Source organism: Acanthochromis polyacanthus, chromosome 9, assembly GCF_021347895.1.
Source record: "Acanthochromis polyacanthus isolate Apoly-LR-REF ecotype Palm Island chromosome 9, KAUST_Apoly_ChrSc, whole genome shotgun sequence".
Lineage (NCBI taxonomy): Eukaryota > Metazoa > Chordata > Actinopteri > Pomacentridae > Acanthochromis > Acanthochromis polyacanthus.
The window spans coordinates 34,021,499-34,048,159 of record NC_067121.1 but is presented as its reverse complement, the minus strand read 5'-3'; the positions used below and the strand labels follow the sequence as shown (position 1 = coordinate 34,048,159).

General features: G+C 41.6%; 2 protein-coding genes across 2 annotated transcripts in view; one reads left to right on the top strand and one right to left on the bottom strand.

The window, feature by feature from the left end:
- Positions 1–26,661, top strand: part of acin1a (apoptotic chromatin condensation inducer 1a) — a 38,903-nt gene that overhangs the window by 10,934 nt on the left and 1,308 nt on the right. Inside the window, exons 28-61 of the mRNA XM_051953689.1 lie at positions 3,577–3,645; positions 4,242–4,325; positions 4,480–4,566; positions 4,681–4,764; positions 4,891–4,959; positions 5,035–5,124; positions 5,218–5,307; positions 5,402–5,491; positions 5,593–5,682; positions 5,769–5,849; positions 6,047–6,109; positions 6,539–6,601; positions 6,706–6,852; positions 6,963–7,109; positions 7,337–7,384; positions 8,074–8,624; positions 9,459–9,534; positions 10,339–10,487; positions 12,051–12,116; positions 12,297–12,408; positions 12,513–12,568; positions 12,748–15,852; positions 16,806–16,937; positions 18,464–18,549; positions 21,745–21,802; positions 23,839–23,878; positions 24,135–24,277; positions 24,439–24,582; positions 24,705–24,900; positions 25,239–25,384; positions 25,673–25,780; positions 25,895–26,002; positions 26,083–26,389; positions 26,472–26,572. Coding sequence (XP_051809649.1) covers positions 3,577–3,645; positions 4,242–4,325; positions 4,480–4,566; positions 4,681–4,764; positions 4,891–4,959; positions 5,035–5,124; positions 5,218–5,307; positions 5,402–5,491; positions 5,593–5,682; positions 5,769–5,849; positions 6,047–6,109; positions 6,539–6,601; positions 6,706–6,852; positions 6,963–7,109; positions 7,337–7,384; positions 8,074–8,624; positions 9,459–9,534; positions 10,339–10,487; positions 12,051–12,116; positions 12,297–12,408; positions 12,513–12,568; positions 12,748–15,852; positions 16,806–16,937; positions 18,464–18,549; positions 21,745–21,802; positions 23,839–23,878; positions 24,135–24,277; positions 24,439–24,582; positions 24,705–24,900; positions 25,239–25,384; positions 25,673–25,780; positions 25,895–26,002; positions 26,083–26,389; positions 26,472–26,572 — 6,986 coding nt within the window. The remainder of the gene's footprint in view (positions 1–3,576; positions 3,646–4,241; positions 4,326–4,479; positions 4,567–4,680; positions 4,765–4,890; positions 4,960–5,034; positions 5,125–5,217; positions 5,308–5,401; positions 5,492–5,592; positions 5,683–5,768; positions 5,850–6,046; positions 6,110–6,538; positions 6,602–6,705; positions 6,853–6,962; positions 7,110–7,336; positions 7,385–8,073; positions 8,625–9,458; positions 9,535–10,338; positions 10,488–12,050; positions 12,117–12,296; positions 12,409–12,512; positions 12,569–12,747; positions 15,853–16,805; positions 16,938–18,463; positions 18,550–21,744; positions 21,803–23,838; positions 23,879–24,134; positions 24,278–24,438; positions 24,583–24,704; positions 24,901–25,238; positions 25,385–25,672; positions 25,781–25,894; positions 26,003–26,082; positions 26,390–26,471; positions 26,573–26,661) is intronic.
- Positions 8,752–10,084, bottom strand: c9h14orf119 (chromosome 9 C14orf119 homolog). The gene is made up of 2 exons (XM_022197178.2): positions 9,396–10,084; positions 8,752–9,307 (listed from the first exon to the last, which is right to left on the bottom strand). Exons 1-2 carry the CDS (start codon positions 9,792–9,794, stop codon positions 9,134–9,136), a joined length of 573 nt encoding a protein of 190 aa, XP_022052870.1. The 5' UTR covers positions 9,795–10,084; the 3' UTR covers positions 8,752–9,133.

Genomic DNA, 26,661 nt, shown 5'->3' with positions numbered 1-26,661 from the left:
CTACATCCTGCAGTCTTCCACATTTATCTGAACTTTTGCCTGAAAAGTCATTTCAGTTTTTCATGCATTCCTGATATTCTTTTGTTTTCTTTCTTAGACCTGGACCAACAACTAAAAATGCAACAAAGAGAGAATGCAAAACTTGAACGCACAAACAAAGGTGTGTATTGTACTTTGCATTTATTTGGTTTCTGTAAATAGTTGGATACAAAGACCAGTACCGTTCTCCCATCTGTACACTGTAAGGTTACCACAACCAATGCTAGCTTAGCTTAGCACGAAGACTGGACATAAGAGGAAACACGAGCCTGGCTCTATTCAAAGGTATCAAAATCTGCAGTGGTTTTTTGTCTGTTTTGTGCTGCTGGACAAATTCTTGACATAGTGCAGAAATATTTCAACACATAAGCCCCAATAATGTGTTGTTTTACACTCAATAAAAATATAGTTTTTAAAAACAGTTAAATGAATGAGATCAAATTGATAGATGGGTCATTCCAGGTGAAATGACCAGATATTCCTTGGGGGTGTTGCTGTACCATCTTCAAATTAGTCCTAAATTTGCATGCCATTAGATAGTCACAAAAGTACTTTCTATGTAAAATTGTGGGCCTGTAGCTCAAATAGTTTCTGAGTTGCGGGGGTCTGAAATTTTCAGAATTTGGACTATAAAAAGCCTCGCCAGCATTTTTTGCATCTTTAAGTTGTTATTTCTCAGCCTCTAGACATACCAGAGAGCTGTAAGTTGGTAATCAAGGCCTCTGCATGTAGCTAGTGCCCCACAAACATCCCCAGGTGTTTCCCACTCTGCAGGCTGTGGGGGCTTGCTAAAAATGCTAAAAAAAATTAAGAGATACCTACTCACGAGTGGGGTTTGGGACCTTAAAAGTACTAGAAATACTGCACAGAAGTGTTCTAACACCCCTGGGTTCCATTCTACACAAACTTGTGTGATAACTTAGCAAAATGGAGCTTTCTAGGTACCTCAGTTTGGAAAATATGAGCTCCCAAAGTTGGACGAGATTTTTAATTGGCAATTTTTGGTGGCAAAAATCTCAGTGTGGGACAGGTACCAGAGACCCCAAATTTTTCTACAAGACAGTTCCATCTGTCTTCTATCACTGTACAAAAAAGCAGCAGGGTTATATTTGTAGTTACTGAGATATTCTTACTCAAAATGGCATGGGTAATGTCAAAATTGTTTTTTGCTTTTCAGTACTTTAAATTGGGCTACAAGTATTAGTAGTCATTCCAATGGTAGTATTATGTATGTTTTGTTCTTTTTGAAATGTTAGTTGTTAAAGGTGACTGCCTTCAAAAAGTTTAATGGTATAACTTAGGTATAACTAAGCTATAACGTAGGCATAGGTTCTTTTGCTTGTAACATGACATTGTACAATTAAATTTAACATGTTTAATCCCACTGTAATGATACTGTAAAATTCAAAATTATTGTTGTATTTTCAAGTTAATCAGCCATAAACTACTACAGAGCTCCCTGAATTCAAGTTAGTACATGTAATTTGTATGTGTATGTTATAATTACATGGATGCATTGCAAATGGGTGTCAACATGTCATGATATCTACAGGTATGACTCTAAACTAGACCTTGTGACACAAAAAGGGCATTACACTTTTTGAAGGTATTTAGAAATAACAACAATAATGTTGAATTTTACAGTATCAGTGCACTGGGATTTAACATGTTAAATCTAATTGTACAATGCCATGTTTCATGCAAACATGACAGATAATATTTTGCTACCTACAAGCAAAATAACCTATACCTAAGTAATAACTTAGGTATACCTAAGTTATAACTTCAAATAAACTATACCTAACAACTAAAATTGTCCTGGGCAATTTTATTTTAAAAAATTAGCATGGGAATAAATATTTGACATAATTTCACCTTTTGAGTTCTATTTAGACTCCATTGCCATGATTAGACTGCTTCAGATTTTTTACTGTTGTTTAAAGTGTAGACACTGATAAACTTTTTATTTTATTTAAATGTCCCCTAATTATTCCTGCTTCTGTTTAACTATAGAGCTCCAAAAGCAACTGGAGAAAACGCAAAAAGATCTGGACTCCAAGACTGCAGACATAGAGAGACTGACTTCCAATCCAAGAATTGGTGAGCTTGTTGATTTGATTCTGTGATGATTATCACGTCATTGGTGTGCGACACAAAGACACTTTTTGTAGTCAGCTCAGGATGAACAGGATTAGTGATAAAAACAGATTCACTTCCTGTTTGTTTTAGTTTTAACAATCATTGAGCTGCGAGATGAGATCTGGGACCTTCATGTCAATGGGACCACAAGTGGTGATGTAAAAGTCAGTTGTGTTTAAAATGCCAGTTTATCACTTCAGTGTGACTTTATTTGACAGTCAAGTCAGAAATACATTGGAGACTCTTTACTTTTTGGCAGAGCTGCAAGACAGACTTGCTGGGCTCATGGGTGAAATCGAGGACAAAGATGGCAGCAGCACAAAACTGAGTGAGTCTTGTGAGAAATGTTGTCCAGTTTTATTGTAGTATCTCTTGCAGTGAACTACATCTTGTCTTTTCTGCTGTGTTGTGCTTCAGTGCTGACAATCATGACCCTGCAGAATCATGTGAAGTACTTGGAGAGACAGCTGTCAAACCTCCAGATGCCACAAAACAAAGTGACCCGTAAGTATCTCCAGCTAACCTTAGTCCTAAGAGTGTGACACGTAGAGGTAGTAGTGGAATGGAGGCAACAGATTTGGGACCAGTGTGGTAGAAATACCTAAAAATGTGTGAGAGTCAAAGGTACAAATGCTAGTAATGGACACTGATGCCAGTGAAGTACTGTGGTATTGTTGATAGTGTAAGTGATCTATTGTGAATTGAAACATGTGTTTTAACTACTTTAAAATATCCTCAGAGCTCACAAACGACCTTGCAACCAACAAGAAAATGTTGGAGAAATATGTCAATGAGCTGAAAGAGAAGAACCAGACAGCTGCCACACTGAGTAAGTAGAGAGAGATTATGATGTCTGCATGTCTTTGCTGAGGAAATGGAGTGAAATGTTTCCTGTTTTATGTCTTCTTTGTGTGTTTCTTAGTGTTGAGCATTGCTGATCTGCACACCCAACTCAGAAACCTGGAAAGAGAGAAACAAACGGAGAGCCAAACCACCTCTGCTACAATTTCGAGTGAGTATGCTCCTTTCCAATATTGAAAACGTTTATTTTTGGTGGTTCTTTCTGAAACTGAATTATGCTTTATTTCTTTTAGACCTGAGGGAACAACTCAAGATCAAAGTGAAGGACCACTCTCGTGACCAGGACTTGATCAGAGGTGGGTTCAGTCCTGACATGTTTAGGTTCCAGCAAGAAAAAATATTGAGTTGATTTGAAATTGCTAATGAATGATATTTCTCTCGTAGCTCTGCAGAACAAACTGAACCAGACGGAGGGACAGTGTTCTGATTCAGAGCAGATAATTAAGGGTGAGTGTCGTCAGTGTTCACTTTCTGTCTCTGCTTGACGTAGGAAATCTTTTTGTGGGATCAACTGCTTTTCTAAATGTTTTCTTGCAGATCTGCAGAACAATCTGGATGACAAAATAAAGGAGCTGCAGTCCAAATCTGGCTCAGTTACGTCACTTTGTGAGTGGTAAAGCTGCACTACTGTCCTGTATTATCATCAAATGTAGTTTCTGAACCTTTACATTTTCTCTCCTTACCTATGAGTGGAAGTATGGATTAAAGTGGCAGACATTTAGGTTCTGTTAACCTTATCTTATTAGCTTCTTTTGGTCATTTACGTTAAAGAAATAAGTATCACAAAAGATCTCCACTCCCCCCTCACCCTACCTGGCTGAGGCAGATGGAAGAACCTGACCCTGGTTTGTTGAAGGTTTTTCCTGTTAAAAGGGAGCTTTTTACTTCCTGTAATTCCCAAGTGTTGCTTAAAAGTGAATCATTGGGTTTCTCTCTATATTGTGACGCCTTGATCTTAACGTGTGAAGTACCCTGACTTGACTTGGATTGTAAATTGGAGCAATATTAATGAATGGGAATTAAAATTGAATTGAAGAACGCTGTTATTCAGTTGATATTCCACAACCTGCTCCTATAGATCATATTTGTCCAAATTAGAGCCTTTGGTAAAAATGCACTTTACAGGACTCATGTACAGATGTTGATTAAGTTTCAAGGATGAGCAAAACTCTGAATATTGATCATTATTCTGATTGTTTCAGCTCTTCAAATTTCCACGTTATCTCTGGAACTGGAGGGACTGAAGAGAAAACTACAAAACACTGAATCCAAATCCAAGGTTGAAGGTGGGTGTTTTTCACTGTCAGTTCAAATCAAGTATGTATTTCTCTTGTGACACGAAACACTGCACCAGCAGTGTACTGTTCATTAAAGGGCTACTACGTAGCTCAATCGCAAATACACAAGACTTTTTTTAAAGGTTTTGCCTTTGTTCTTTAGAGCTCCAAAAGATTATAGATGAAAAAACTAAAGAACTGGACCAAAAAACTGAAGAGCTGAGGAAACGAAGTTCTCAACCACAAAGACGTGAGTTGATTAACAACCGACTGAAAGAAATAAAATCAGTGTTATATGTATTATCAGGATGTGACGTAATACTTACTACCTTATATGATTACTGATGTTTAAACTTCCTTTCAGTTTTACAGATTATTTCAATACAAACAGAGATTGAGAAACTGGTTAATGTGGCATCAAACGACACAGACTACAATAAGATCAGAGGTGAGTCACAGCAGCGACTAACGCTCTACAGCAGTAACACTAGAAAACCTCCATTTCTTTGAAGTAATAGTAACACATGGACTCACATGAAATCCAATAATAGCTTTCTCCATCTCTTGTCTGCAGCACTCCAAGACCATCTCAATCATCAGATCAGTGGAATTCAAGCTGAAGACAATGAAAATACTAAACTGAGTGAGTCATGATCAAAAATATGAGTTGTGTTCTTGAATCCAGTAAATTTGTCTCACTGAAAAATTCTTTTGTTAGTGTTTCAATTCTTGGCACAACAAGATGAAATAGCCAGACTCAGGAAGCAAGAAGAAAGTCAGACACGGGCACATGCAGAGAAGATTAAAGGTGAGATACTGTTGGCATTCGCCAAATTTATTCATTTTCTCTTTACATTTATTTAAAGGACATAAAATATTCTTTTTCTGTGTTTTTTTGAAGATCTGGAGGATGAGCTGGAGGACATCAGAAATCAAATTAAAGAAAAGACACGCATGCTGAATTCAAGTGATACGAGGATTTCTCATCAGAGTAAGTATTTTGCTTGACTTTGGTGGAGAAAAGACAAAGTAAATGATCAAATAAAATGAGATTACTAACAGCAGCTTGCTTTGTCTGTTTTTAGCGGCTCAGATTATGGAGCTTCACAGGAAAATCAAACCTCTGGAGGACAAAATGTCAGTCCTCAAAGAGACCCACGCTGAAAACCTTGCGGGTAAAGAATAAAATATGACAGTTAAACCACATGAAGTAATGCAGCTTAGCAGATTTTGATTCAATGCTGATGAATTTCATTGATCTCTAAATCATTTTTAGAGCTGCAAGGGAGACTCAATTTGACAAGCAGGCAACTGCAAGTCAGTGAACTTCAACTCCAGAAGGCAGATGCAAGAAATTTTAAATTAAGTATGACCATATTTTATGGACCAATGTTTCAAATTGTGCTTTGTTTTGAAGTGCAAAATAACATTCTGTGTTTGTGTCTCTGCTAGTCATGGAGGTGGCTGATCTGAGGGCGCAGCTGAAAACGGCTCAGAAACAGGCATCTAAAGTTGCTGCAAAAAACATAAATGGTTTGTCAATCTGTTGCTTCCCTGCTTTCATACAACAATTCTACATTATATATGCTAGAATAGATAGTATAACTATCCCTAGACTTGTCACATATCGTGACTACATCCTGCAGTCTTCCACATTTATCTGAACTTTTGCCTGAAAAATCATTTCAGTTTTTCATGCATTCCTGATATTCTTTTGTTTTCTTTCTTAGACCTGGAAGAACAACTAAAAACGCAACAAAGAGAGAATACAAAACTTGAACGCACAAACAAAGGTGTGTATTGTACTTTGCATTTATTTGGTTTCTGTAAATAGTTGGATACAAAGACCAGTACCGTTCTCCCATCTGTACACTGTAAGGTTACCACAACCAATGCTAGCTTAGCTTAGCACGAAGACTGGACATAAGAGGAAACACTAGCCTGGCTCTATTCAAAGGTATCAAAATCTGCAGTGGTTTTTTGTCTGTTTTGTGCTGCTGGACAAATTCTTGACATAGTGCAGAAATATTTCAGTACATAAGCCCCAGTAATGTGTTGTTTTTGCACTCCATAAAAATATCTTTTTCATTCCAAAAAAATATATTTATATGGCATTTTGTGAATATGACAAAGTGCCTAAACTTAAAAACAGTTAAATGAATGAGATCAAACGGATAGATGACACTTCCTGTTTCAGTGTTTCGGCTTTCTTTCTCTATCAGACTTAACAGAAGAGGTCAAACAGTTGAAAAAGTGCTGCAGTGATGCCGACACCCAGTGTGACGGTGAGATCCTAAACATCTCTGATTATCACTTTACACATAAACCTGTCCTCAAGATCAACTGAGTCATTCCTTTTAGTTTTTGAAGTAAATATTTCATCAAACAGACTTAAAGAGACAACTGCAGCAGAGCCAGGAGGATGAAAATCGTCTGTATCAGCAGCTGAATGACAAAGACACCAAGCTCAAACATGTGGAGCAGGAGTTAGAAGAACGCACTAAGGAGGGTAATCTGCTGCAGCAGGAGCACAGCAGTAAGTTTATCTATGTGCCCCTACACAAAAAAACCCACAATTCTTTCTTTGGACTTCAGATCCACTGTGGCATTGGATGTTGTTTTTGAACTCTACGTTTCATCTGACAGAGCTGGGATTACAACTGAAACAGGCCATGGACAATGCTGAGTACCAACAGCAGCAGCTGGATGACAAGGATGCCAGACTCAGACAGCTGGAGCAGGAGTTAGCCGAAAAAAACGAGGAGAGTGCCAAACTTCTGGAAGACTACAACAGTATGTTCCTCTCCCTGGCAGATTTATTCAGTATGAGAAAAGACATGATTCTCGGTGAAACATGTAAATCTTGCTGCCTTTTCTTGTCTCACTGTCAGAACTTCAAAATGAGAGGAACAAACTTGAGGACAGTGTACAAGATAATTTTTAGTTTAGTTCAGCAACATCTGGATTGTGATATTACCCAAACCCCTTTCACAAATGTGCTGTTCTCACTCTTTCCTCAGATCTTCAAAAGAAACTGAATGATGTGGAAGATCAAACAATCCATGCCAGTAAGTCACACACAAGAGTTCCTTCAATTTCTTTGAATTTTTCAGTCTGCATATCCCTTGATATTTGTGTTTATCATCAGCATTTCAAACTTACACAGTCAGTTTTGAAGGTGTTTAAATTTCATTATGTCACAGAAAATATACAAAGTTTTTCACTGGATGAAAACATATGGTGGACTTTAAAGGAACTGTTTGTATAATTTTATGCATAAAGGTCAATTTATCACGGTTCCTTGTCCTGCTCAGCCTGTGAAGAAAGTTGTTCATATCTTTGTCCAAATCTGGAAATAATTACTCTGTTATCAAAGTTGTCTAATTTTTTAGAAGACATGATGAACTACTCAGGAAGGGTCTCATTAGAGGTGTTACAATGTATGTTTTCTTTCAGATCTTTACTTTGAAATCTTTCGGCCAGAGTAATTGTTTAGCGGAAATTTGATACTGTGACAGTCCTCGGTAAAGACGTAGGCCAGTTGCATTATGGGAAACACACAAACTAGCATTTTGGAGACAGCCTCATGCTAGGGACTGTTGGGCCTGTACTGCTTCAGTTTTGGCCATCATGTCTTTAACTGTGACTTGTGACTCATCCAATTTCATATCAGCAACTTCCTAAATCCCTGTTGAACTGATTTTGACCTTCATAAATTTGGTAGAAACACTTAAAATTTACATTTCTCTGTTCACAGCAAAGATGACTTTTGATCCAGATACCGCACACCCAAGGATCGTTTTGTCTTCAGATAACACTGAGATGCACACCACTGATAACATACAAAACGTCCCCGACAATCCGGGCCGCTATGATGTGATTCTCGCTGCCCTGGGTGCAACCGGTTACTCAACTGGTCGTCATTACTGGGAGGTTTCTGTAGCTGGGAAGTCTTGTTTCCACATTGGGATGGCCAGTGAAGCTGCTCCAAGGAAGGGATCATTGAGATTCAATCCAGCAAATGGTTTCTGGACTATAGTCCTGAACAAACAGGGTCAGTACAGAGCTCTTGACAGGAGACCTGTTCCTATTCTTACTCAGACACAACCTGTCACACTGGGCATCCTGCTGGACTATAAAAAGGGACAGATCTCTTTCTATGACACTGGGGCCAGATCGCATTTGTACTCTTTTGTAGGCCAAAGTTTCACAGACAAAATCTATCCATTTAGCGATTATTGCGTTGAGAGTGGTGAAAATTCAAATCCAATCATTTTAGTTTCTCCTGGATCAGTTGATTGGATAAACTAAGAAACACTGAAAGTTCTATTTGGTCCTATATGCTAAATTTAAGTGTCTCAGTTATGAACATCTGCAGAATAGTTTCCATACATATTTCTGTAAATCTGCTGTTGCTGACAATAAAACAAAAATATACAACAATGCATTGTTTATTCTCATTTTTACAAAAGCTATTGTCCATGTCATTCCATGTGTGTTAACCACCAGTAAAAGAGAAAAAAATGTAAGTTCACTCCTAAACTATTTCAAGTTCAATGAATCCTGAAATGGCAAAGCATTAGCTATGATGAACTTTATTTAAAAAAAGTAGTATACTGTATGATGCAATCTTGAAGAATCTATAGAAAACTGAGTAAAAACAGCTTATATTGAATGAACACTTATCTTGAAATGAAATTAGGCTTCAACAACAAGTCTCATCATATTTATACCAGCATTTCTCTGAACATAGCTACCTCACAACAAATACGCTTTCTCAACCACGTCACTCTTTTCTATGCTAATGCACACACTGCTCAGTTGCGTCCTGCTGTCCCAGCTACACTCCTGTAAAAGTGTGCAACAAACTCTGGGTCTTTCTCCTCCAGCATGTGCAGGAAATGATTCCTCTCCTCTTCTCCCCAAGTTTCAAACCACTGAGTCCACAGGCGTAGCTGGCATTCAAAGATGTTTGGTAGTCTGTCTTTAACCTGGTCAGGATGCAAAAGCAGAAGTTAAATGTTTGAAATCATATATCTATCTGGACTCTATGTTTGTAAGTGACAGTGCAGAAAGTACCTGAAGAGTACTGAGTGAATCCAGGAGGGTGCACACTTTCCCCGGCACAGCTTTCCCCAGAAGGTCCTGCAGGAACCGCTCCCTCTGAGTGGGGCTCCATCCCTGGAACCAGCTCAGGACGCACCGCTGCTCCTGGAAGGTGACATAGGAGATGGGGTCCGGCTCTCTAACTTGCCCCGAAGTACAGGACAGATTCTCGAGGCTGGGAGGGCTGATGACACCCTGGGGAGCTGATGGAAAGTCATCCGGGCTGGGTGAGGAGAAACCGGTCCAGCCGTGTGCTGCCGTGGTGGTTGATCCCTCTACCGGACTGAGCCTGGAGTTGTGAGAGCTGCACAGGATGTCTGCGGCTGGAAGTTCCTGATTTGAGCCTTGGCTGACATGACTGAACCACGACATCTTGGAAAACTTTTGTTTCCGAGTGATTCGAGTTAGCTCTCCCCCTGCTGTAAGTTAATTGGCGATGCCAGCTTCTGAGAGAGACGTTTGCGTGTTGCTTAGCTTAACCACAACCGTTGGCCAGCATTACCTTAAAAACGGTTCTCAGCATACATGGTTGTGAGTATCCATTGTTTTAAAGACTGTAAATCACCTCGATGTTGACATATTTGAAGTGCAACGACGCCGAGCAATCCTCTCGTTAATCTCCGGCTAACAAATATACACAGGAAGTGGACGCAGTTAATTTGTCTTGTTGTGTAGGGCGTTACGCCTGCGCAGATTTTACGCATATTCAGCCGCTGGCAAAAAAAAAAAAATCAAAACAGCAGTTTGCTCTCTATATATTCACCAAATACATTTAATGTGACTGAAAATTAATTTTGTGCGTTCTGGACGTTAAATGTGCGTGTGATTTATTTGATATATGATTCGGGGGAAGTCGTCGCCGGTGACGCTGGGTGGAGGAAGGCGTTGCTCGTCGCTCTCGCTGGGAACTGACTAGAGGAACGGAAAATGGCGGACCTCGAAGACGTTACGCTGGACGGGAGACCGCTCCAGTCCCTTCGAGTAGCGGACTTAAAAGCCGCTCTGGAGGAGAGGGGACTGTCGAAAAGCGGGCAGAAGAATACTCTCATTAAACGGCTCAAGGGGGTAAGCTCTACCGTGAAACGCGGGACCACGGTTGCCTGCGAGCTAACGTTAACGATGAGACGGGCTGATGCTCTCTCAAGGGCCGACAACTGAGTATCGTTACTGCCGAGCGTAGTAGAGTTAACGAGGCTAACGTCAAGTTATCTGCTGAAAAATGCACCTATTTCCTCAGGGCTGTGCTTAGGCGGTGTTTTGACTGCGCAGAAATGCTCCAGTCGCAGCAAGACCGGGAGTTCAATCAACTTGGTTGCTAATCTCAAAGTGTATGTTGGCTTGATGTTGTCCTGTTAGCTCGTTAGCTTCCCGGGCTAATGCTGTGAGTTGAGCAGTGGCCTTAGCGACTGTCTGTGTATGTTGCCCTTAACGATGTGTACACTGTCGGAGTGCATGAGTTTAGCCGGGAAATGAACACTGCCATGGTTGACATTACTTACTAGCTCGAATACTCCAAGTAGCTCCAGCTCCTGACGTTTAATTGACGTTAATGCGTTTCATTTCTATAGACAGGTTTCGACAAATTAACGGACAGTTTACCTCCAAAAACGTACCCCGGGCTCGGGAGCTGCCGTCAGTAGTGTATGAGCCAGTTTGTTTACATTGCGATAGCTATTCAAACTGACATGCTCCGTGAGGAAAGGCATTGCATTCTTTATTAAAGTGGGTAGTCTGGTTAACATTTTCCCGTCGAATTGCACTATGAAAGCTGCAACTCGTGTTTACTTTTTCTTTTCCATAAAAGCGCTCATTATATCAGATACGCTCCATGCCACACTTTTCTGGCATGTTAATTCCAAACAATATGTTATATTACATGCTTCATTTAAGACACGCATTTTGCAATTGTTGCTGTCTTATCTATTTGGTACCAGCTAAGGTGCGTGTATATACCCTCTTAATTCTGGATGTTTGATTGCACAGGTGTGCGCAATTTTGGCTTCTTTGCATTCAGTGTTGCCATTTTAAATAGAGAGCATACAATTATGGAACCCTATGCAACTTCTGTGCACATGTAAACTGAAGGAACATTGAAGTTGGAAAGGTACTGCATTAATGACAGTGGGTGTTAAGGCTTCATGAACATAGTAAACATTTTACTAGTAATGTTTGAAATTCAAATTGAGTTCGGTTCAGTAGCTGTCGTTTGTAACTTTTCCCACATTATTAACAGTCTAGTTTGCGCTTCACCACTACTTGTGATGCCATGCTGATCAGTTTGATTGGTTCTTGTGATTTTAACATGTCTTACTTGTTTGCTGCTGTTCAATAAACTTTTCTATTCTTCTCTCTTTATCTGTTAATTTGCTGGTTGCTAACTACTAAAACTGGGTCGAACAGAAATTTTTCTGTATCTAATTTATTAAGAAAGGGAGCCACTGATACCTAATGACATTGGTCACATTTGTATGTATGGCATTTCAAAAATAACAGAATTTTGTAATACTTTTTCACAGATTTAAGTATTTGCTGACATGATAAAACATATATCTGAATATATGACACAGCAGACAGGTTGTCTCAGAAAGAATATTCTCTTATTTGCTCTGCATATTATCTCAATAACAGGCTCTCATGCTGGAGAATTTGCAGAGGACCTCCACTCCTCATATTGGATTGCAGCCAAACTCTCAGGTAAGAGTCTCAAAGATGCTTTTTATTAATTTCAGAGGTTGAGGCCTCTTGACAACTCATAGCTCCTCAGTTACTATAAATGAAAAATGTGCATTTGCACAGTTGTAAATGTCTGCAAAAAGTAAGCGCTCGTGGCCTTGAAGGCTTGCACCGTAGTTTTCATTTTCTCTTTGTTTTTAGATTGGTGAGGAAATGAGCCAGAACAGCTTTATCAAGCAGTATCTGGCTAAGCAACAGGAGCTCCTGAGGCAGCGTCTGGAGCGAGAGGCACGCGAAGCATATGAAACAAATGGTAAGTTTTATTAGAATTCACTGCTGTTGTTGTGTAAGTTACTGTTTATATTGTAAGTCATTATGAAAAGAATTTTTGTGATCCCATGTGTTTTTTGTGAACAGATCAAGATGACCATGCAGACGTTAACAACAGTACATCATGTCCTCCTCCAGCCCAGGTTAGGCAGCACTTTGCCTTTTTTACCTCTTTTGCAGACATGTTTTCCACAGAGTTTGTCTGCATTGTCTTAGTTGGAAAAGGTGTAAATACTTTTAATAATTATGGTAGATTATTTCCATGGAGGATAGTTGCATAATCCTTCAAAATATATCTCAGATTGATTTGTCTTCTCATCAGGATGTCACACCAGCATTGGCTGAGCAGCACAAACCGCCCGGTCCCTCTAGTGGAGACGGCTTGTTTGGTGCTGTGAATGAGGGACAAGGTAACAGGAACCAGGAGGCTGACATGTCCAATCCACCTCCTTCTGGCTCTGTGGCCATGCGTGTTCCTGGCGTTGAACACCGGCCAGAGAGAGGCTCTGCATCCAGCGAAGTCGCAGGTGACAGTGATGATGACGATAGCGAGGATGGCGATGAGGATGGTGACGATGATGACTGGGACAGCAGTGCTCGAAGAAGAAACCTCAGAGAGCCAGCTAGAATGCCCACAGCAAGAGAAAGGTCTGGAGCATCCTGTCAACCTCAGCAGCAACATATCCCTTCCCTTTTGTCTCCTCAACTTCGCCAACCAACACCACCTCCTTCCCCACCTCCAGAGTTATCATTCCCATTGCCTGATACCCCTAAACAGAGCCCACCTAGTCCAGATGTTGCCCCAGCTAGGGGCTCACCCAGTACTTCCAGCTCTGGTTCCTCCAGCAGCGACAGCCGCAGTAGCAGTCCCGAGCCGCAGAGGAGCGGACATGCCGAGCGAAAGCCCGGACCCCTGACCCTTCTGGCTCGTAAAATGGAGTCAGAAGGTGCTTTCTCCGGAGCAAGTTGGCATGGTGCAGATGGGGAAGGCGATAGGCAGGACAGCAGTTCACTTTCAGCTGCAGCGTTTCCTGGCAGAGGGCCTCCAGAGGTTCTGGTATCTGCCATCACCCACACAGCCAAAACTGCAGGCCATGTGCCATTCCCCATGATTCCAGGCACTAACCAGGGTGTCACAGGAGCACATCTGGCCCATATTCAAGCACCCGTGAGTGTACTTAAGGCCACTGCAGCAGAAGAGAGGGACAGGGAGAGGGAGTTGGAGATAGAAAGAGAAAAGGCACTTGAGCTGGAAAAGCAAGAGAAGCTGAGAAAACTTGAGCAAGAGCGAGCAATGGAGGAGGAGCGGCAAAAGGCTCTGGAGAGAGAAGAAAGAGAGAGAACTCTGGAAAGAGAGAGATTTGAGCGACAGCAGGCCTTAGAAAGAGAAGAGAGAGAGAAGGCTTTGCAGCGGGAGCGGGAACTTGCTCTAGAACGAGAGAGGCAGGAGAGGGAACAAGCTTTGGCTAAAGAGAGGGAAGAGCGTGAGCAAGTTGTAGCACGAGAGAGGGCCTTGGAGCTGGAGAGGCAGAGGGAGCTCGAAAGGCAGAGGGCCCTGGAGCAAGAACGCCTGCAGAGAGAGAAAGAGGAGAGGGAACAGAGAGAGAGAGAAGAAAGGGAGAGAGCGATGGAGCTGGAAAGAGCCAAGGCTTTGGAGCGAGAACGGGAAGAGAGAGAACGGGCTCTGGAGCAAGAGAGGATAGAGAGGGAAAGAGCTCTAGAGGCTGAGAGAAAAGAGAGGGAAAGGATAGAGAGAGAGAAAGCTCTGGAGCAGGAACGGTTGGAAAAGGAAAGGTTAGAGAGGGAGAAAGCATTGGAGCAAGAGAGAATAGAGAGGGAGAAAGCCTTGGAACGGGAGAGAATAGAAAGAGAGAGGGCTTTGGAGCAAGAGAGAATAGAGCGAGAGAGAATTGAGAGAGAGAAAGCCTTAGAACGAGAGAGACTAGAAAGAGAGAAAGCTCTAGAGCAAGAAAGACTGGAGAGGGAGAAAGCCCTTGAGAAAGAAAGGTTGGAGCAGGAGAGGAGGGAGAAGGAAAGGTTGGAGCAGGAGAGGAGGGAGAAGGAAAGGTTGGAGCAGGAGAGGAGGGAGAAGGAAAGGTTGGAGCAGGAGAGGAGGGAGAAGGAAAAGTTGGAGCAGGAGAGGAGGGAGAAGGAAAAGTTGGAGCAGGAGAGGAGGGAGAAGGAAAGGTTGGAGCAGGAGAGGAGGGAGAAGGAAAGGTTGGAGCAGGAGAGGAGGGAGAAGGAAAGGCTTGAAAGAGAGAGAGCACTGGAGCAAGAGAGGATAGAGAGGGAAAAGGCCTTGGAACGAGAAAGGGAAGAAAAAGAGAAGGCGGAGAGAGAAGCAGCTCTGGAACGGGAGAGGATGGAGAAGGAAAGAGCTGAGAAGGAGAGGAAAGAGAGGCTGGAGAGGGAGAAAGCTCTAGAGCAGGAGAAACTTGAAAGGGCAAGGGCCTTGGAGAAGGAAAGAAAGGAGAAGGAGAGGGCTTTGGAGCAAGAGAAGGCAATGGCTCTTGAGCGTGAGAGGTTAGAGAAGGAGAAGGCCATGCAGAAAGAAAGGGAGGAGCAGGAGAGGGTGCTGGAACAAGAGAAAGAGAAAGTGAGGATAGCTGAAAAGGAGAGGGAGAGTCACCTCCCTCCAACCAAACGTGGCCGTGAGGTTGGTCTCACCCCTCTGCCCACTCCTCCTCCCCCCTCCACAGGACTAGCTACAAAGTCATCGACAGAGGCAGGAGAGCAGGAAGATGCTCCAGTGTCCCAGAGCGAAGCCCAGGCAGCAGAGTCTGGTACACCCATGTCACCTACACCTCCGTCACCACACTCCTCTTTCAAGAAGTTTCGCTTCTTCAGGGACTCCCCACTTCAGCCCCAAACCTTATCCACTTCCATGGTTATTAAGCGACCCCGTACATTCTCTGATAGCCCCCAGCCTCGAGTCTCACCTGTCTCTTCACCCACCAGTGTTGGAGAACGACCACTGGGAGAACACCAACCCTCCACTGAGCAAGAAGATCAGCAGATACACGCAAACCAAGAGGTCGCTGCAGGGCCACCTGGATCTGCGAGGACTCCGTCTGAGAAGCAGACCGCTGTTAGTACTGCACTGGGCCAGAGTCCCCAAAAAGAAGGGGCCACAAGGATTGTATTGGAGGAGAAAGAACAAGCAGCTTCAGCTAAGAGTGAACAGGCTGCTAAAGACTCCATCAAAAAAGCTAAAGAAGTAGATGAAATCAAGAGTTCTTCAAGCTCAGTGGATGCTAAAGAGCGGAGGGGAAGAGATGCAGAAAAGGAGGAGAAACGAACAAGACAAAGATCATCATCTAATGATTCCTCTTCCTCAGAATCAGACTCTGGGTCCTCATCATCTCAGTCCTCCAGCTCATCCACATCCTCTCAAGAGAAAACCCGCTCCACCTCCAGAGGTAGACGGGTAAGTGATTGAAAAGTAGGCTTTATCTGTCCCTGTCACACTGAAATAATAACTTGTGTGAACGCAAAGTTGCATCCAATTTGACAAGATCAAGATGCACTTTCATTCATAATTGAGAAAGAAAAATCTAAAAAATAAAATAGAATGCACACATCATTCTTCTCCTTAAGTTACTATAGTAAATTTGGAGCATTTGTGGCAGCTGAATATATTCTGAATTTTCATACCGTTAAAATAACTCCACTGTGTTCAACATAAGTACTCACAATCACTGCTCTTGTTGCAGGATCGGAATCAGAGTTTTCCATACAACAGGCAGTTAAAATGTAACAGTGATTCAGCTGTTTATTCACCCGTGTCAGACTGCTGTGCCAGAGCACCACGGCAGGCAGCTAAATATGATACTGCCATGTTTATTAAAATATTTGAAGTCACTCTGTCACTCAGGTGGTATTTTCACAACAGATGCACCACTCCAGTGCAGCTGGCCTCATTGTTTTGTCGGGATAAGCAGTTGTTGGTTGGTGCATTCAGACATAGTATTGCAAAGCGGCAAGTGTCTCTTACCTCTCTGACATGCATCGTATTTTTATTAGTTCCTTTTAATATTTCTTTTATTAATTTCTTGATGAAGAACAGAATTTTTCCTGACACAGCTGTGTTTTTATGCAGCTTCAGCTGACAATGAGTTTTTTTGCCTCTTGTATCCACGGGTAAAGCTATTGCTGATAGTTTCTCAGCATAACAGCCATGAGCCTACATCCAAAGTTGTCCTTGTTATATGTATAAGACAAGTCAGATGATGAAGTAATGCCACAGAATTTTAGGACCTACTTTACTGTAAAGCACTGAGCTCTGTTAGTAAATTTCTCCTGCACAGATGCACTAAAAGCAAGCGTGGCATATTTCTGGTTCAATGCATCAAATGTTGCACTGCTCTCTTTTTCCTTTAGGAAGGGAAACCTGAAAGAGGTTCACCAGTAAAGGCTCAGGCTCAAGGTTTAAAGGAAACCCCAAAAGCCTCCCCTTGCAAGAGAGAGACGTCTACCGAGAAGAATAACACAACTGCTGACAGTCGATCCAAGGTCAGTTGCTTATAAGTCAATACACCTTCGGATTTTCTTTCATGTTTGTGTGACAGTTTAAGTTATAGAATCATGATGACAAATGTATCTTGATCTAGTCAAAGTCTTCCATTCCAAACTGGTTATTCTATCAATAAAAACATTTTAGATGCTTGTTGTGTACTGTATGTAGCATATGTGTGCTTTTTGTGACTTATAGGAAATGTTGTTTCAACACTGCAATGTCTGATATGCAGCTTTATTATATTGTGTTGAAAAATTGTTAAATCAAGTGGCTGTGACCAGAACACACAGCACACTTTTATGTGGACCCTGAATGACAGACTGGACAGAAAAGGACATAAATGGGGCCAGTAGAGGCATTATGGATGTCCTGATGGCTGGTACAACCCTTGGGTCAAGTGCAGGTCAGTTACAGACTGATGGCATGGTTATGGTAGGGTCCTATAGCTCTGGTGAAAACTTGCTCAGAATGACACCAGTGGGGACCTGCCAGGCTTTTTACCACACTGCCGGAAACTGTGGTTACTGTTTGTTCAGCCAGTGTTCCTCCAGTTGTCTTGTGCTGAGATCAGCAGTGAACGTTGGACGGTGACTCACATCAGGTTGTGACACATCGTAAGCAACAACGGCTTCGTGTTAGTGAAAACAAGACAATATGCACAGATGTCAACAGCTAATAAACAAATTTGTTGGCACCTAATTCAGTCAGCTACTGTCAGTTATGTTTTTTGAACCACTAATCTAGATCAAGGTCATATTTAAAAGCTGTTTAATTACAGTAGTGCAAAAATGAGTAGTTGGTTAATCAGTTGGTTGAGTGACAGGAAAATATTCAGAAAATGTTTTGATAATTGATCATTTCAGGCATTTTGCAAACAAAAAATAACATTTTCTGATGTAAGTTTGTCAAATCTGAAGACCCGCTGTTATTTTTGTTGTTGTTGTATTAAAGTAAACTTGAATACCTTTAGTATTTTTGGAAACTGCATTCTTATTTACAACCAACTGAGAATGTGTGATGATGTTTTATTTTTTATTTTACTAAAAGCTAAGCACATCTGAGCGAGTTCATGTGAGATTCCTCAGAAGTCCAGGACCCCGATATCTCGTCACCCCTTTGTTTCTTTGTCCAAACTGCTTTTGGACATGAACTGCATGTTTTGGCAGCCAAACTTGCACCGTCGAGCTCCTGTAAACTGTGTTGTCTGATTAGACATTCTCTCTATTTTCTGTGGACTAAACCATTTAATCGTAATAATATTCTATATATTATTGAATAATGATGATAATTGGAAGCTGCAGCCCTAAAATATATTATTATTATGTGATGTACAATGAAATTCTGCCAGATTGACAAGTAAATGTAAACTTTTCACCCGACCTGTTTTTATTATAACATTCTTTGGGCGGTACAATCATAGAACTGGGTTTAAATTGCATTGTTCGTGGTGTTAAAAATATCTTGGGTTGAACTTTGCAGAAATGCTGTACCATAACTACAAATGTACCTTTTGAATTCTCAGAAACTGTTCACTGAAGCTCCAACCACAGGGGAGACGCATAGGAAGAGAAAGGACAGCGAGGAAGAGGAGGAAAAGGACAAAGAAAGGTCTGGTTTTGAGTTTTGGCTTTCTGAATTCCGTCTTATCCCTTTTTTGTGTCCGTCAGATTTACACCCAAGAGAGTGAATCTTTGTCTTTACAAAGAATAAGTCTGCAGGCTTTGAAAAGTGTCTAGTGATCATGGAATTCTGTTGGATGTCTAACTATATTGTCAACAGTTCATTCCTTAAATCAGATGTTCAGCAGCTACTAGTCATGAGCAATCAGGACAAAAAATTTAAAGCAGACTGAGGTTTTACTTTTTCTTTTTCACATCCGTTCTGGGTCGCTTGCATTTAATTGATCTGTTTTGTACATTTGGCTCTTTTCCTGGAGCATATTTTTTAATATCACGTCTTAATAATGTACAGGTAAAGTTTCAGTCCTTTATGGGGGAAAAAGGAATACTTTTTATGATTGCTTCCTGTGTGATATTACATGCACAAATCTGCTCAAATAACACAATTTAATAATAATTTGCAGAAGTAGTATAGTAAACATTTAATTATGCTCTGCATGATTGTGAAACATGTCAGTGCTTTCTCTAGGGACTGATAAGAGTGTATTTATTCTTTATTAATAGGGATTACTGTAACTGAATGTGCACAATGGAAATAAGAGTGATGACATCAGTCATGTGACACTTGGATGCTCTCCTGTGTTTTTTATGAGATCGCGTGTGATTGAACACTTTGCCTTGTCCTGTTTTACATCTGCTATGCATTGTTTCTTATTGTTTTCCAGACACTGCTTTGGAGTAGTCTGTGTCTGCCACCTAATTTAGCAGTTAGCATCACCAAGCCTGTTAGTAGTCACAGTGAAAGTCGAAGAAGAAAAACAAGAAAGGCAGATTGTGTCTCTACTAGATGGAAGTGTCTGTCGGAGCAGATTACTTAAATTAATCCTAGTTTGAAAAGATGTCGCAGGTACTCCAGGTAGTGTTAGCCACAAGTTAAGACGCATAGCAAGCCTAATACTGTCAGCAAAATAGGTTCCTATTGCACTAATGCCAACAAGAGGTGTATTTGGGTATTATCAATGTTATGCTTGTAGAAGACTGTGGTGTTTTATTACAACTTCACCATAATCTGCTACCTCACCTTCGAAACACATCTCCGTTCTGCAAATGTGCTCGTCTACTGCTGTAAACAGAAGCTGTCGTTGTTGACTGGGTGTTAATCCAGACATGTAACCTGCATCACTGACTGTTACATACCATATGAACCTGAATGCCATTAAGCAGTGAGGTACTGGTTCGATTCCCAGCAGATGAATCCTCACTGCATACCTCTTTGATTCCTGTCTGTGTTAAAAGGTTCTGTCAATGCTTGGCAAAAAAAAATAGAATACAAAAAAATACAAAAGTTGTACCAGGCTATTTCTGGCCTTGTGGAAGGTTTTGGGTTTGATTTGATAAAACTGGATCATTGATAGACATTTCTGCCCAAGGCTGAAGAGATCTACATTATTATACATTTTCTACATTGTGCAGAACTAAGTGTTTTGTAAGAACTGATGTGAAAAACAACGAAGCCAGTGTTTTGATCCCCTCTGTATTTTCTCATCAAAGCGCTTGACCGTGAAAAAATGTGAAGCTAATTACGTGTCCATTTCTTGTATGTTGCTAAGCGCTTCTTTGTAATCTCACTTCAACACCTCCATCGAGTCATATAATGTCATGGCATTGCGGTTTGCTTTGTGCATAATAATAAAGCAAGGAAATAACGGTGTCACTACAGAGGCCGGGTGTTCAATTTGCCATCAGGCGATTGATGAGACTACCTTGAAGCCGGCGTGGTAGAGAAGATGCGGGTCCTTTATGTACATGATTAATTTTTTCATTCGTTGCAACATGGCTGTGCTCCGTCGGTGGATCTAGCGGCCGACGCCGGCCTGTGGTTTCCACCTAGCGGCTCAGCTGAACAGCAGGCGACGCTTTTCGTCGGTCGCAGGTGTCGGTTGTCCGCCGCTGCGGTCATGGATGCGTTCAGAGCCGAGTAGTGTTCAGTGGGAGGCAGCTCGGAGGAGGGAGGAGAGGCGGCTCGGTGCGACGCAGTCGTTTTAGCAGCAGTTGCAGCACTGTACGCTGCCGTGTTTTCACCGAGCACCGTGTGTGTGTGTCCGCGTTTGTGAACTTCTCCAAGTTAATTTTAGTCGCAATGAGCGGCCGTGTTCACGTGAGCGTTCACGAGGAGGGCACAGCAACTTGAGGCGCGCTCGTTTGTCAGGTATTGTGTAGCTGCGTTTGTTCGGGTCCGGACGGACTCAGCAGGGCTGCAGGAAGACTGTGGTGGCTCTGCCCGCCTCCAGTCTCTCCTCAGTGCTCTGACCCCGTTGGAAAAATCAAGAGCAGCGCATTAGACTGGTCAACTGTGAGATGCATTTTAGGCGCAGTTATTTCAGCATGACCTGGCTGCTGTTTGCTCACCTGCTGAGCCTTCAAACACATTTTTAATGCTGTGCTGTAGTTCTTTGATGTGTATGTTTCACTGTGCTAGATTTCTTGCACAAATGTCATATATGATGATAGGAAATTTAAAGGAATGCATAAGTATTTAACTACAAATATTATGCACTTCAGACAATTGGCAATAAATATCCCTTCTTTTTTTTTTTTTTTAGCAATTTCCCTACAGGGAATAGTACAGTTTTATCTTCACTTTCATTATCTAGAAATTTGACATTTGATTTCATTGCCATGTTAAACTTTAATATTATGTTTTATTGATTTTGTTAAATTATTAATTGATCTTATGCTTCATTAAATTAGCCTGGATAATTTAATAGTTATAACAATATGTTGTGACCTGTTGTGCTTTTGCAAACACACAATTTAACAACATTTATGCTTACTTCGCACAGTTGCTGACAAATGAGCCTATTTTTAAGCAATGTTCCTGCAGGGGTCAGCAGAATTTTACCTTTATTTTTAAACTGATTTATGTTTTTTGGGAAAGGAAATTTTACACTTTTTTATTTTATTCGTATATTATATTCGTATACTCTCAAATGTTATGAGGATGGTTGCTTTTGTTTATGTATTAATTAGACGCTGTGCTTCATTCTGTTGTCCTCATTAATGTTACACTTATAATAATGTGTTCTAACCTGATTTTTTTTAAGTGAATGTCATCCTTCATGCTCATGGTGTTTTTAACTCTTCCCTCTTTTCCAATGCTGTGTTTTTTTTAAACACTTTATAGGCAGGTGAAGGAGACTGCCATGGCAGATCCAGAGAAGCTGCCAGAGACCAGCGAGGAGGTAAGACACCTGAAGAACCACGAATAATGTTGTTCCTCAAAGCTGTCGATAACTGAGGCCTTGGGTGCGTGGATCTTTTAAGCCTTTTTAGTTGCACCTGTGATGAAAGGGTTTTGTTATCCAGTTTATGTTATATTATAGGTAATTTGATGATATGTCTATGTTCATTGTTGGAAGTCTTTGCTCTTTGTTTTACAAAAAAAAATCCTTTCGGTGGCTTAATGAACCCTTTTCACAAGTGGTAGACTGTGTGTAGGAAATGACGTTTTTGATTTGGCTGTTTTTAAAACCTTTGTTGACACTGTCATAGGCAGAAACAGCAAGGGTGTTTTCTCACTGTGGCTGATGTTTAAACCCCAAATGATTGCTTTGTTACAAAGGTGCTCATGCCTCTTCCATTGCCCCTAATGGTACCTGCATACTACCTCTGCCACTACTACTGCTACTGCTGCACCTGTTCCACTGTCCCCAAGAATCCAGAGTTGACTACAGATAAGCCCCCAATGCTGCACTACAGAGGGACACCCCTGGCAACAAAGGCAGCCTCATTTTCATCGATATGGCCGACGAGCTAATAATCGGACTGAGAGACTCAAAGAAGGGGTTGGCTAGTCAATATTGCCCACCTCTTTTAGCCTGTTAATAATCTGGCCCTGTGGCCTTAAAATGGACTTGGAGAACACAAGCAACAAAGTGTGCTCACATCAAGTCACGTTCAAAGCTGCTGTGAAGCAGTTCTAAGAATGGAGTCTTTTTTGGTTGTACACTGAAAGACTTTGTTGCGTGCAGAAAAATGTGGGTATTACGGAGTATGAACTGGAACCTGCTTGAAAGGACATTTGGATTTTGTTCATTTCTTGGAATGAGCAAAATACCCACAAGTGCACCTCTTGGATACTCGGTGATTCTTCATATAGCTTAGACCTCACATGTGGACTGCTGCGGGCTGGATACATTTTTCCTTATAATGAAGAAGGACTTGCCATTTGACTGCTCTTCTACAACAGCTACCGTCTACTGTGACTGTCTGTATGAACTTCCTGCTTCCTACATACAATGAAGATTTAAATCGAAATTCTGGATTTGTGTGCACAGTGACTGTTGACAGAATTCATCATCAAGTTTCCATCTAATTGGACTCTCGTCGTTTCTTTCCGATATAAGAACCTGCCTCGTCTCTAAAAGGACTAATGCTAAACACCGGATGACTGCTTCGGCCAAAAGCATTTCAAAGCCCCAACCTAAATGAACAATTGAACCCATCCTGCCAGCCATCGAGCTTTCAGATTTTCATCCAAACATCTCAGCCACCATTGATTGGACCCTTGTTGCCTAGATACAGTACATGCAGTCGTGATTGGGCCATATCCAAACCAGTAAGGATCAGGTGTCAGTGGTACCAGGGAATAAGTAGATGTTTACTCAATGTTTTCTTTCATAGCGTTATATTAAGTGTGTTTAGATTCCAGTGATTTTCTTTGTAGTCTTTGCTGGAAAAAGCAGCTGTGAAACAGTTTATCTGATTGTGGTTACTGCAGTTTAGTCCAGATATTTCTAAACATCTTTTAAATTTTAGAACTTTATTCTTGGTTAACCGTTACTTATGTAAAACTAATTGGAGATAATGTGTCTACTCAGACACAAAACATTAAAATATAAATATTTTAGGACTTGAATTTAAACTGTAGTATTTCCACTAGATCATGTTTGTTTGACAGAGACTGCAGCTGCACTTTAATCATGAAAAGGAATTTATATTCGATAATCTGCAGTTGTGGACGATCAAAACATTCAAATGGCACAGGGTTAACCTTAACACAAAAACAACATAGCATGGTGCCAACACCAGAGATGGATTTAAAAATTACCTTGCACAGCAGTCTCTATCATTCATTCTCAGTCCCCACGTGTCCCCCTTCCAGTTATTGTTCCACCTTTCCTCCACCCTGACGTTGACCATAATTTGTCTCTGCTGTAGTGTCTGCCTCTCACCTCTCCCGTATATGTCGGGTTGTTTATATCTTCTTGTGTTTCAGACTCCAAAGGCCTTCTCAGCTCGTAAGATCTCTCTTAGCAGTGAGTACACCCTCCCACCTTGCTCATTCCTTCCTAGCACCTATAACTCGTCATTTGTGGTAATATTGTGCCTTTTTACGTCATTAGTAAAGTGTGTATCAATCGCATTAAGTTTAAATTATGTGCATCACAGGATCATGATGTATATTTCAACACAGTCAGAAGACTGTTATTACCTTAGATTTACAGTACATTTGTTCTTCACACCTACTTTTACGGTGTATTATACAGTTTACATTTTGTAACGTTTTACCAGGTAGTAAATCGTCCCCAGGCACTGGCAGTGCAGAGGGTGACCAGGAGTCTGCAGCTGTGGCCGGTCGTAAGAGGAGGTGGGGCTCTAGCACAGCTGTCACTGCCAAGAAACCTTCCATCAGCATCACAACTGATTCACTAAAGGTATTTGCAGCGCATTTAAAAATATACTATAAGTTGTGGATTATTTGTAATGCTCTTGTGCATGCATAGATGCACTATCAGGCATCTGCACTGCATATATCTTCTGTGTTAAATGTAGGAAGCTTAACCAACTTATGCTTTTACTCGCTTTTTGCGTTTAGTCTCTGATCCCAGACATTAAGCCGTGTCTCGGCCAGGAGGCGGTAGTGGACCTGCATCCAGAGGAAACTGTTCTCTCTGGAGCTGAGGACGAAGACAGGGAGCGCTCTGACCAGGACCTTCAGATTCGACGCACTGTCACACAGGTGAGTGTGCACCTGCTAATGGTTTTGAATGATTGATTGATATGAAAGTAGTATCGTTACTTTGAAATCCTCTTCAAGAGAATCTGAAGTTATCTCTGAACTGGTGATTGCGTGTATTCAAGGTGGTCCCTTTGGAAAACCAGGAGAATGGACAGAAAGAGGCAAAGAGGAGCAGGCATGAGGAGTTGGAGGAAGAAGATCTTCGGGGAGACAGAGAAAGGACAAAGGCTCAGGAAGAGCCGATGGATTCCTCCATTTCTGGAGCTGTGGAAACCCAGTCACCAACGCATATCAGCCATGATGTAGAAATGAACACTGGTAATAAATCCACCACAAAATGCTTTTTTCTCTTGTATTAAATCCATTGATTCCTGAGTTATAATTTAGATATTTACTTTGGTGTCACCTTTGTGTTGTAATAACAACAGCAGGCAGAACACAATTTACATGAAGTCAAACTTATCGGTAGCAGGTCGGACTTTCATGAAGGAATTTAATAATTTTTTAAAATTGGAACTGTTGCATCTGATTACAGGGATTATCTAGCAAGGTTTTTGAGTTAAATCCACAAAAGTATTTAAGACGTGTTGTCTTTACATGAGAAGAGCGATATAGACAGCAATCGAAATGTTATGAACTGTGCCTCTTTACCCCAGTGACCCCCAGCGACACCCTCATTCGTCGCTCCATCAGCCAGCAGAAAACGGGTGTTTCCATCACCATTGATGACCCCGTTCGCACGGCCCGGCAGCCCTCACCACCTCGTGGCACAGTGTCTGCTATTGTTCACGTCTGCAACCTGGTGAGAGAACAGTTCTAACTGTTAACCATAGCCTCTACTTCAGTACCTAAACTATCATTCACCTTTTGGGACCAAACTATATCGTCACTATCCAAAAAAAATGTGTGCGTAAACTTTTTGTCTTTGCAATCTTCTTCTCTATTGACATGTTTTGTTTTTGTTAAATTATGTATGTAAAGAATTTATCTTTGTTCAAGGTAGTTTATATTCTAATTATGTACCAGGTGTTATTACTTATTTCAGGTTTAAAGCAGTCTTTTCTTAACTGCCCTTTAATATTTTGTTTAGGTGAGACCATTCACTCTGGGGCAGCTGAAGGAACTTCTCAGCAGAACCGGCACCCTAGTGGAAGAAGGCTTCTGGATCGACAAAATCAAATCCCACTGCTACGTCACTGTGAGTAATTACAAGCATTTGTTACTTTGAGGACTGCATCTTAGAACTAGACTGCTTTTGGACATTAGAAGGCTCTTCTGTCTCATGGAGCTCCGCTTTTCTTTCTGTGTGTAGTATTCTAGTATAGAGGAGGCAGTTGCAACACGGGCAGCTCTTCACGGAGTGAAATGGCCTCAGAGCAACCCAAAAGTCCTCAGCGTTGACTTCTGCCAGCAGGATGAGGTAAGATCATGTCAGTCTGTTTTCTTTGTTACACCCAGAACGCTTTGACATCTGTGGCCTGAACATATCTGTGCTTGTAGTTGGATTTCCATAAAGGCTTGGGTGCCGCTGACAGACCCGGAGCAGAGGATCAAGGGCCTGGTTCTGGCCGTGGTCGAACCCTGGGCCTGCCCTCTCTCCTCCCAGAGCGAGACCAGTGGGCCGAACGCGAGCGTGAGATGGAGCGCAGGGAGCGTGCACGAGCAGAGCGGGAGTGGGATCGCGACAAGGTCAGAGAGTTTGGGAAACCTGGGGAGGAGAAGGAGGGAGGTCCCCGAAGGTCACGCTCCAGAGAGAGGCGACGTAAAGAGAGGGGAAAGAGCAAAGAGAAGAAAACGGAGAAGAAGGGTAACGCTTTGAGTCATGGAATTAGACTGTATATACATTTAATAGAAGTTTTGTTTAATATTGACTCTGTTTGCTCTGGCAGAGAAAGCAGCTGAGGATCCCCCTGCAAAGCTGCTGGATGACTTGTTCCGCAAAACTAAAGCAGCTCCATGCATCTATTGGCTTCCACTCACAGAGGAACAGGTGACACAAAGAGCAGTTTATTGAATCAGTTTGCTACCTTTTACACATGCTCTAATGTAAGTCTTGACTGTAAGTTTTAAAGTCTTGTA

Coding starts and splice junctions, on each gene's coding strand:
- c9h14orf119 (XM_022197178.2), bottom strand. CDS start 9,794: ATGTCGTGGTTCAGTCATGTCAGCCAAGGCTCAAATCAGGAACTTCCA. Junction 9,308..9,395: donor ATTCACTCAGTACTCTTCAG/GTACTTTCTGCA, acceptor CATCCTGACCAG/GTTAAAGACAGACTACCAAA.